This window comes from Pseudomyrmex gracilis, unplaced genomic scaffold (genome assembly GCF_002006095.1).
Source record: "Pseudomyrmex gracilis isolate BER0280 unplaced genomic scaffold, ASM200609v1 scaffold_32, whole genome shotgun sequence".
NCBI lineage: Eukaryota > Metazoa > Arthropoda > Insecta > Hymenoptera > Formicidae > Pseudomyrmex > Pseudomyrmex gracilis.
In genome coordinates this window covers 817,231-829,287 of record NW_018020616.1, presented here as the reverse complement: position 1 = coordinate 829,287, position 12,057 = coordinate 817,231, and the positions used below count along the sequence as shown (strand labels likewise).

At 38.8% G+C, this 12,057-nt stretch overlaps 1 protein-coding gene across 1 annotated transcript in view; it reads left to right on the top strand.

Moving 5' to 3' along the window:
* Window positions 1–12,057, top strand: part of LOC109852642 — a 94,863-nt gene that overhangs the window by 76,078 nt on the left and 6,728 nt on the right. Inside the window, exon 5 of the mRNA XM_020423982.1 lies at window positions 9,916–9,986. Within this exon, the coding sequence (XP_020279571.1) occupies window positions 9,916–9,986 (71 nt within the window). The remainder of the gene's footprint in view (window positions 1–9,915; window positions 9,987–12,057) is intronic.

Here is a 12,057-nt window from a genome sequence, read left to right as displayed (position 1 = left end):
TGTTTAGTTTTATCGTATCTTTTTGTCAGTGGCTTTGCGCTATTGACTCTCCGCGCATATTTATTTTATTGCACAATTTATTAAATTAATTTTTTTTTTTTTATAATTACCACGCGGCGCACTCTATAATAATTTAAGTACATTACGAAATAGCGTGCGCGTTTCTCTCATAAATTTCGCATTGAGCGAAGTTATAATGCGGGAACAGTTTGCGACGAGCGCGATTCGGCCCACACAAAATTAATAATAACGCGCATGAGAGGGCACATCCACTCTCTCTCTCTCTCGCTCTTTCTCTCTCGCGAACGCGCGCGCATATGTTACCTGTATTAATTAATATGAAATTCTAGATCGGCAACTGTTACGTTGAGAGTGCAGCCGTTTTCTTGCATAATTAATAATTATCTACAGAGATACTGTAAATGTAGAGACTTTATTACGAACTCGGGTAAACGCGGTGAAATGAAAACTGTTGCTAATGATATTAAAACATATGGAAGGAACAGAAATTATTAAAATTTCACGGGTACACAGCTGACATGCCAAACACGTTACGAAATTTGAATAAATAAATGTGATGTTGGTTACCGAGTCTGTATACGTAAAGACTAAAAATGTAGAATTATTATGAGTTTTATTTACTAATTACTGCAATTTATTAAATATTGTGAGTAAATATTTGTGTGCGAAGAGACAGAGAGAGAAAACTAAAAAGTATATAAGTTTAAAATATAGAAGATACATTTGATGTCTTTCAAGAGAGAGAGAGATTTACGAAATTATATAATATATAAAAATCAATAAAAGTTTATTCGTATTTATAAAATGGATATCACGCGACACACATTTTGGCGAATAAATCAGTACGGTTTCTGACGCTTCGTGTCCGGCGATGCATATTGCGCGTTTCCATATTTATTCGCGCAGACGGTCATGCACCGATAATGCGCTCCGAACACAATTTATCGACGATAATTGACGAAGCAGATTACACACGCGAATCGGGGGCCGCGACTACCATCGACATTTTTTCTTTACCCAGTATCATCGAGAGAACTCGATATCGGCGCGTAACGAACGACTCGATCTAATTAAACTTGCTCGCTGAGAGAGAGAGAGAGGGAAAGAGAGACGCAATTCGCAGCGTAAATGTTTGCAAATAAAAGCAATCGTCCTTCTCTACACACTCGATACTCGATACACAGCTAATGGAAAATAGTTTTGCTCATCAGCCATCTCGTGTTCGTCTTGATTATCTTCTCTGCTTTTGCAATAAATTAATAAAAACCGATTTGTTATTATTAACTTCTGTGTTAGCACAGAAAAATGTGAAATAATTTTTCTAAATAAATTCTGTAAAACAGCTTTGCAATGTGATAAAAAATAACACGTGGTAAAAATATTTATTGCTCTCGAAAATTGCGTAACGTTCACTTGCGGAAACCACGCGTGAAAATGGTTGGTTGTAAAGCAAACTGGGTCACTATTAACTATGAAGAGTAGTAACAGACCGTCGCGCAGTTTGATAAACCGTATCGTGCCGGTAGTTCAAAACAGTGCGAATAACAGCAAGCAATTACACGTCAGAAGACAACGTTGTATTACCGAGGCTTCGAGAAAATGCAATTAAATTTCTCATGACGTGATAACGGTAACCACACGGAAAATTATCTCGCTGGACCAGTAAGAAGATTAAGTGCTTATATAGACAGCAAGAACGTTATATGCTGAGCTTATCGAAGATGATTTTTGTTTTGTCAGAACAACACGTTTTATTGGTGAAAATTCAGTTCAACTCGAGACAGTCCCAACAAGTTTTTCTCGCTGTTCATGCGATAGAAGAAGAACTTTGTTTTCCGTTCAAAGAATGAACGTAATGTTATATAATAATTTCTACACACAAAATTAAATATTTCAAATTCTTTGGTTGATACACAAACTGATGACAAATTATTTTGTGTAGTTTTTCTTTTCTGAGAAGTTTTTTTTTCTGAACCTCTCTTCTCAGAGACTCAATATCTAGATCTTTTAATATTGTAGCGAGCACACAAGAGAGATTCTCATCGGTTTGCGCTGCTGGAGCAGCAAGTGTTCCAGCAATTTACAACGCTGCCGGCAATACTTGCCAAACAGCCAGTGAGTTATTAGATAATTTCGCGCGTTATTGCAGCATGCATTTCTTCCCCCCCAAAGGGAAAACTTTCGCAATACATCCGTTAGAGAGAGCGAGTTTCTTGTTTGCTTCGTGGGATACTATCGGGCAGAGTTGGCGTCAAGTCAGTCGCGTGCGACTGACTTACTCAGGGTCAATAGGACGCGAGCTGTGGTCGTTTGGCATCGGGCGCGGCGCCACCAGAAGACAAGATCAGGTGAAATGTTTCGGATGGCTCGGACTTGGTTTAAGGGTAAATATACCCGAGGTGCACTTGGCTAACATTGAATAATTCATAGAGTTCGGCCAAGCTTCTATACGCCATCAGTACTGTGCCAATAACCATTGGATCGTTCATCATGCTATTGATTGAGGCTCTCTCTCTCTCTCTCTCTTTCTTTCTCTGCATTTCGATACATATGAGAAAAATGCGAGAAAACTGCTTTGCCAAGCGTAGTACGAGTTACCGGAACTATAATTCGATATTTATATTTAAACTCTTTGGTCGTATATCTTACTTGATAAAAGTTTAGTTCGTTCTTTAATTGGTCTTTTTTTTACATTAATTATTGAGCTTAAGTTACAGATGTTAGATCTTGTTTACCGCAACTTTACATGTTCTTACAAAAATATGTAAATTATATACAAACACGTATAAAAAATGTATACGCGTGTATGTGCGTGTAAATGTTGCCTGGAATATCAGAAACTGTGCTGAAGTTTAATGAAATCGCGTTGTGTATATATATATCTCCCGCGAGTAAAATTAAAACGAGGAATCTCGCGAAAAGAATCTCGTTTACGAAACAAGTTTGAGAAGCACGCCTCATGAAACCACCGACTTTTAACAACGACGAGTTTTCTAAGACGCTAAGTAAGTACGCCAGAAAACAGCAGGCTAATTGGATTCTGTTATCGCGTTATTGGCCTCGCGGAAGAAACGCAATTTTCAACAACAAACTTTTCAAACAACGTTATACGTGCACGTGAGGCGGTGTATGTCACACGTTTCTATTATTTGATTCTCTCTCTGACGAACTCGGCGCGGCATAAATTTCGAGAAGTTACACCTTGATAAGATCTAGAAAAAAAAAGTCTATAAGAAATGACAGACGATTAAAAAAAAGTAACCACGATCGAATAAATTAAAGACGCGCGATGCTCGCTGATATATGTATGTAATACATTCTGAGCACCGTTGTCTGCGCGAGACAGTTGAAATAGATGTAAAAAAAAAAAAATAAAAAAAAAGAAGTCTAACAAGTCGCGGGCAATAGCTGTTTATCAACCTTTCCCCCCGCACCTTCGCAAAGTGCACCGGCAAAAACCTCACGCGCAATAAAACCCGTTGCTCTCACGGTGCAATAAAGCTCGTCATAGCGCGAATATTTGTTCGTTTGCGGTTCAGCTCCGCGTCAGACTGGCGCGCGACGCCGCAATCTACACTCTCTTAATCCAGGATCTTTCCCGAGGTGTGTGTCACATGTGGGCGAAAAGATTGAAAATCTGTCACGGAGATTCTGCCACATATTTGTTCGACACAACGTGAGAGTTAAACATTCGCCAACCTTCGAAAAAGAAACGCGGACATGTGAAACGGCGGGATCCGTTTTTTATCGCAATTTTGCAATGTGACGTTTGATTTGACTTTGGAAATGTACAATATCGCGATGTTGCGTCATCGCGACCGATTTCGACGTTATCTGAATACGTCAGTCCAATTCGACCTTTAACCTATCGCGTTTTGTCACACAAGTATCAAATACCATAATTCATAGCGTTGCGGCTCATGTTCGGACTAACGTAGATGGATGAATCTGGATCATGGATACACGTATACAGATAATACACACCTATCATGGAAACCAGAAGCCTCGTTGCGATGCTTCAACGCGGCAGGTTCTACGTTACTTATTATTATCCATTGTACTTGTATCTATCTTCAGCGCTTCAATCTCAAATATCGGTTCTCTTCGCGCGATCTATTTTGACAGAGTCATTTAATCTTCTTTTCTAATTTAAGAATATTTCTTTACAAAAATACACACCGCGTGCGATATTAATTTATTACATTTACGTACGTTTAATTTCGCACACAAAGCGAGTTCGTCGAAAGAAATTGATTGATTTGCAAAAAAATGCGCACAAAATTATTCCAGTGAAAGGCACGTCTTTGTGAAAGCGCGATTTAATTCATTTTCTGGATTGTTCAATTAGTGATTTGTTTTAATCCGATATGTGCGATATGTGAATGCATAAAAAAGAGCTGTGTAATTTTATCAAAGAAATACTTCAATTTGAATTACGATATAAATTGAAATTTCGTTCATGTATTATTAAATAATTTTCCCCCGATACGCGCACACGTATATATGTATATATATATATATATATATATCTCTCTCTTAATATGCTTAATCGTTACGGCTGATGATTTCGAGAGAGACTGGAAGCCGTGTGAGTTATTCAAAACTGGACGCGGCAACCGACCTTCCTGATACAATATTGATTCGATCTCCTGGCACAAACGTGCCCGGGTTCGCAGCACATAGAATTTGCATATGGAATTACAAGGGTTGCGTTGCGACGGAGAGCAGCAACGTATAACGAACGCGTGTGTTTGCTGTCTGATTGCACGGAAATTGCGTCAAGTGTTGACATACGCGCATTGGTGACAAGCATGATTTCCTGGACTCCGTCCTTCGATTTCCGAGACTTCGATTCTCGCGATTGATTTGTCACCGTGTGAAACACCGTTAATGCCTGATTTGTTGCTCGAGCTAATAAAAAATAAACAAAATTGTGAAACATCAAACAGAAATTTTTTCTTGTTTCTTTCAAAGATCACTTCGATAATGTCGTACATGCGACGAGAGAAATTTTGCCGCTGATTATCGAGCACCAAAGTAGCAATTATCCGGGCGTCACGTCGCATACTCGTAAATGGCACTATGGTACGACTAATATTATCGCCATTAGCAAAATGCAACGGTCGAATCGTTAATTATAGTGGAATTCCCAATTCGCTACATTTGTAGTCTCGATTAATTGCCGCATTTGCAAATCAGCATAGTTTCGTTACTGCGCGCCGATCGAAGAAAATAAATATGCAAACGATATATAAAATCATCCTGGTAATTTATTTATTTCTTCCCGAGCCGTGTTAAGAATAAATTATATAATACATTTTTGCTGTGTGTATGATTTTCTAATAATAAAAATTCTAATTTATAAATCCAATTTCATATTAATGTGAATTATTTTAATACGACACATCAATTACAATATTTTATTTTTAATGTGACAATCAGAGAATTCTCACTTCGTATATTTCTCTTATTTCAAGAAACCAAAATCCTCCTTACAGTTTGCGGCGCGATCAGTGTGGCCATAAATCGCATTTTTCACGTCATATCGCGACTGTTCGAACGCGTTCGCATACATTTGAGTCGGGTGTTCACAAGGGAGCGTAAAAATAAATGGCAATAAATTCACGAAGGGAACGAGCATTCGTGGTCGTGGGTAGGTCAGCATGGAAAAGTAATTAGCAATAAATTCTCGCGCTCTATATATAATATATAGCGCGCTCTCCGACTTCTTTATGCTTCATCGGATTACATCTTTCAGATGAGGAGAGAGCGTGTGGGTTACGTTATTTATAATCTTGTAGCTAGTTTTTGGGAGGTTTCGCGAAGTATTTTTTTTTTTTCTATTTTGCACAGAAAGAGAGAGAAAGAGAGAACAGAACAAAGAACCTTTTATTTATATTCACCTAGAAATTCTATTTATTTACCTTTTCTTTATTTTGCAAACGGTTCCGAACAATATTTCCTCGATGTTTTGATCGTATTGTCTCTCTCGTCCTGGTTATTCGTTTTTTTTTCTTTTTTTTTTTTTTTTTTGAGGAGAAAATCGAGAGGTGTGGCAATGGAGATTCACGGATTCAACAATCCCTCGCGCTTCGAGAATTTTCCTAAATAACTTGATAGGTCAATTCTCGATTTCTGTCGCATACACGACTCGCTCGTTCTAGTATTTTTACGGGCTTGCTTTATCGTATAGCAATTGGACGATTGTTACGTGTACAGCTCGCAATATTGCCTGGACGCGTTGGTCTGGATGCGTTGAAAAAATTGATCAAAGCTGACTTGCGGATGTAGGAACGCAATTGTCTCTCGCAAAGATCCGAGGGTACACGCATGACGGAACACGCGGAGAATTGGCTTCAATTTCGCGTCGCATCGGTTGTTCGTGTAACAGAGAAGAAAAATATATACAGAATTGCGTTTGTATTATTTCACAAAGCGCTCGCAGCGCGTTGTTTTGTGTTTATCAAAAATCCAATTTCGCGCATGCGAATCTTATTATTCAAGAAACAAATTAACTTCTGACAAGAGAAAACAAGAAAACTTTCACAGAGAATCACGCTCAGTAAATAAATCTTTTCGCAATACGGTATATATAAGCTCAAGGTGTCTCGCGCTTTTATACAGAATATTAAATAATAGTATGAGAGAAATTTATACCTTGCGAGAGGAATTTTTAGTACATTATCGCATGAATGCATTATCCAACCGAGCGTAAAACGTACGAGGTCATAATCGGTCTCCATTGAAGCTAGCGCCGATTACAGCTCGCGCCCCGATGCGATATGCGAAGAATATCCGGGGGAGAAGGGGTGCAATAGAGAGGGCATATATCAACGTGGCGCGAAACAATTTCGATATTTGTGGTATGCGACGGCGATGCGGTTTATGGATGCAATTCGATCGTATGCGCCGCGCAAGCTTTGTATATTTCCGCCTCTTTCTCCATCCCCCCGGTTTCTCCTCGTCCGAATATTCAGTCGCGCATTCCAGCGATGCCTTACATATGGAACGCAATGCGAAAACCCAAGGAAAACGACATTGTCACGAATTCTTATCGCAATTCTTCTTTATTAGTTAGTTTTTCCAACGACAATTACCTGAGACACTCCCTCACAATCCGGTCGTGTTAACATAGACGCAAATAATTCGTTTGAAAAGCGGCTTTTTTACATAATTTCAAAAAAAGCTTCGAAGTTGATAACGTTGCTCGTCGATGAGATGCCGCAAATATACATCATTTCCGTCCTAAAATCGCTTTTTCCAAGAAAAACTCGACATTTTCGAACTTCCTCTCGAACTTTGTTCGGATCCAATTATTTTTACGTACGTTCAGAAAATCTACACGTTTTAACGGATAAATTTCTCTCTACGTTTATTCCTTAATGTGAATAAATTCAATCACTTGAGGAGATTGTATAAATTGGAATTATTTTAAACACTTGCTTCCCTTCCGTTGACAACAATGTAACTACTCACCAAACGTCGGCAACACCGAGGAATGAAATTGTTCGCAGCGCGGATCGATTTCCTCAGTCAACCATTTTCTGCTCTGAGATAAACCGAATACAACCGAACCGGAAACAATGAATCTATCTCACGTCGATCGTTCGGCACCAATTCTCTATCGTCGAACACGCACAACGTGTAACGTAATGTTATTACGCGTTCTATTCGCACGATTAAACACCCTCACAGAAGTGAATTTCTAATCAAATTTCTCGACGATGTCGATTTAGAATTAGGGAACGCTTGTCCATCGCTTTGAATCGACTCTCTTCATCTAGACGAACTATTCTGGAACATGTACACGCACACACACACATTCTCTCTATTGTTTTCTAAAATAAAAATTGTCACTTTACGTTTTTATGTACCTATTTTATTTAGCATTTATATAATAATAATAATTTTATGTTAAGAGAAACAGCGCTGCTTTTCTCTTTCTCTCTTTCTCTACCACTGCTGCTTTTTTCTATTAAGAAAACAAAACTTGAATTTTTAATCAACTTTATACATAATTTTCCCTCAATGTCATTTTTTTTATATTTGAGTCAGAATAAAGTGCAACAACAAATTTTGTTAGCTCAGAATCTATTAACTTAGGTGATCAAGCGTGTTTAAAATTGGATTGGAAAACAGCGTAATGCTCTTGCAAATTGAAATTCTCTCGAATCGCTCGAAACGAGCGCGAAGTGTCGCGTATATTCTTTGGCGAAAAGACACGACGATGGCGTAGTAACGTTCCATTGGAAATCAGCCGAGCATAGTCGAATGTTTCTGGTTTGGCATTGTGAATCCAATTGATATCCCGCCTGGAGTTGTGTGTGTGCGACACAACAATAGACACAGGTCGGAGGTCGAGATCTCTCGTATCGAAATGAATCGTTATCAAGAGTCCCGAAGTGGTCTCTTTCTCTCGTCCGTTGGCGGAAAATAGCGCAATAATTTTTGAGAAATTGCTCGACCGAGTTTCCGGCTCATAAATCGTCAATAGAGCATACACTGTACTATGAATGCAATTGGCCCAGCCGTACAGCGGTTCTATCAGGATATCGCTTGCGAGTTCTTGCGACGGATCGTTCAAAAAAGAACAAAAAAAAAAAAAAAAAAAAGAAAGAAAGTAAAAACCACGCTCAAGCGTTATCAATCAAAAGAAGATACCGCAATATGATGATACGAAAGCAGGTATCCGCAATTTCCGAGAACATTTATCTTTAATTTACTGAAAAAAAAAACTAATTACAGTTTGTAATTTAGATAATTATACTGAATTCAATTATTCACATGGTGCAGCAGCTGATCGTTGTTATTATGCACGCACCAGATATTAAATAACGCGCGTGCTTTTGGCATTATCGTTCATATTACGCATTAACTTCAAACGCAAAATCATATTATCATCGCAAATTAAAATTTACCGGTCGGATTCATATTCCAGTTCTGATCTACGAATCGCTATATAAATTTTGTATCAGAGAAAACCTAACTACGGCTCATCAACATTCTTCGGTTGTGCAATCGACTTTTGCCGCGCTATTAAATTTTTCGCGAATCACGTTATAACCTAAGTCTTCGCGTTTCTGTGCCTTCGCTCGATTATTTTCACCGTCGATAATAATTTTTCTCGTTGAAACGGCGAGCGTCAATGCGGAAAAACTCGTTAACCTCTTTGACGAGCTATTACGTTAGCGTTATTTCCAATTTACGCTGCGGCTGCGATAATTCACAATTGATATACGAGCTTTATTCGTTAACAAATTATTTCATTTGAGAAAATTATTTGATTTTGTGTTTATTAAAAATACAATTACCAATTGTAACCGATATACGTGTACTTTAAAGCGATTACGAGCGACTGACCTGATTAAATAGCTAATGACCGGAGATTATTGTGAATGATATTTTTTTTTTTTTTTAATGTTAATCAACGCCACAAACGGCTGACACACAATTGACATTGTTCACTTACACGTATGGTAACAATATAATAAGAAGTAAGTACAATGTAACGATATAACGCCAAAGTATACGAAGTAACGGAAAACTTTCAACCGCGTAAACACCCACCCAAGGTTAATCAAGACGCAATGTTATCGCAAAACTTTAGATTCGCGCGAAAATACCGAAAGGAAACGCGCGGGAGTGCGGTAACGAGAGGGGACGGCGGGAACGTCGGGAATTTGAGAGAGAGAGAGCTCTGCCTCTCATCTCGGTCGTATTAGGAAATTGCGGTGCTCTTGCACGACGCGACGGTGCATCCAGCGTAAATTAGAATGCTGCGGCGACGCGAGCAGTCGCGAGTGTGCCGCGCGGCATTACCGGCATTAGTGTGCCGCACGTTTCGCAACTGGTTAGATCCAATTTAACGTTCTGCTCGCTCTCCTTGGGTTTCAGATCTGGACACGATGCTGTACGGATACACGAACAGCATATACGTGCTGGACCACACGCCGGAATCCTTGCCGGTGAGTACAATTCGAAGCGTAATGAGCCACTTAGGCGCAGCTGCTCTCTCGCGATCTCGCCGAGAGAGAGAGAGAGAGAGAGAGAGAGAAATGCTTCTCCCCACGTAAGCCGAGTGAAATTACACCCCTATACATTGATACCGTCTTGATATTATCGCTGTGTGTACTTTACATTAAATAGTAGTACCGCGTACATATTGCGGATATATAATTCGCTATCTCGAATTTTACTATATAAAACACAACCCTTGACGCGACGCCGAACATATTAAAGAAAATTAAATTAAAGCAAACACGTGAACGTCGAAATTGCCAATGTGTAATGCACGATCGGATCGCAAACGTTGTTGCGGCGTGGACCGTTTGCTGCAACTGTTATCGTTGTAATTACGTAGGGAAGAGACCGGTGCTTTGTAGTGGTAAACAGACTAGATAACGCACAACGGTGCGCGGTGTATATCGAATACGTAATATCGATGCGTGTGCTGTTGTCGAAAACTGTTAACTTTATATAACGTTGTGGATAGAACACCGTAATTATATATACATATACGGTGTGTATACATAACTCGATAAAAGCTGATTATTTGCTTGTGATCTGTGCTATGTAATTGGCGAAAGTTGTCCGCGCGACTTCGCGTACGCAAAATATAACCAATTACTCGAAATCCATTATTCCGCGTTCCAGCGGATTCTCGATTAGATCCATCAATTATTGTCATAATTGCACAGCCAAACTCTCTGTATTATGTCATGCGTAATAACACACGGATCTCAATCACAATTGCCAATTTACCAGATACCTGATGTAATTAATCAAACCGTCATATAACTGTAATCAGCGAGAGTTCTGAAGACTTGACGAGACTAAGACTTGGGCCAAACACGGATGGCGCGCGATAAATTTTTATTTTTTCCCATGATTTTTTTTTTTGCGCAACATCAAATTCGAACTTTAATTAAGTTCGACGAAAAGAGCGCTCGCGCGCTCTCATTTCGCTGCTAATTAATTCGATATGCGGAACGAGCTTTAATTTGCAGAATTGTTAATAATAAACAATCACGTGTCTCACCTACGTTCTCCATATTTAAACGATTACCCGTTATCAAATAACCGTTACAGACTTACCCATTTGCATGTACAAATGTACACAAATCCGCTTAGATATCCATTAGATGGCTTTGTATGCGCTCTCGTAGTTGCGCGCTCGTAGATAATGATAATTACTGTAATTTACATGGAATAGAAATTCTATCACAAATACCGTACACACATGTCGCGTATATGTGATAATGAATAATACGGTAATGTAATTTTTACGGTGTTTCTTATATCGAATGAGGAACACACACGAAATTAAATTTAAACAAGTATTGCGTATAATTGTTTACACATTTGATTATGTGTATATTGAACGCGCGCGAACGAGTTTAACAACACGCTAATGAAAAATAAAGAAAATATTATTGTTATCCTTTCATTCTTTTTGCATTTAATTACAATCGAGCGATATTTTCCGCCGCGGTTAATAAAATTCATCTTTTCAAACCTTTAAATCGCATTTAACCGTCGAGTCGCACAAAAGGTGCCGATACGAACATCAGTTTATACTAGTCGTTTCGTTTATAATAACACACGTACGTACGTTGATATGCACATTTCCTACAGAAACATCATAATAATTGCCGCAGGAACAATCTCTATCACAAACGACGTTGCCAATGGCAAATTTATTCATAAATGTACATAGTGATCTAAAGTCGATCGATGCTCGACAGTGCGCTTGTATTATTATTCAAATTACGTCGAATACATGGTCGACAGAAACTTTATTTCATAAATGTTGCGATTGCGACACACGCACGAGTTTAATAAGAACTAAACTATGTAAACGCGCTTCGTCATAATTAATGCAGAAAATATTTTTGTTTTCTTCTTTTCCTCGTTGTCCGATACATTCGTTTAGCAGTTTTATCAGCTTCGTGTGCAGCAAGTTTCACCAATTTCGTAATATTGCGTTAATGGGAAATTGTCGCGATAGAAACGTGTAGCGTTTCCCGGCGCAAATTC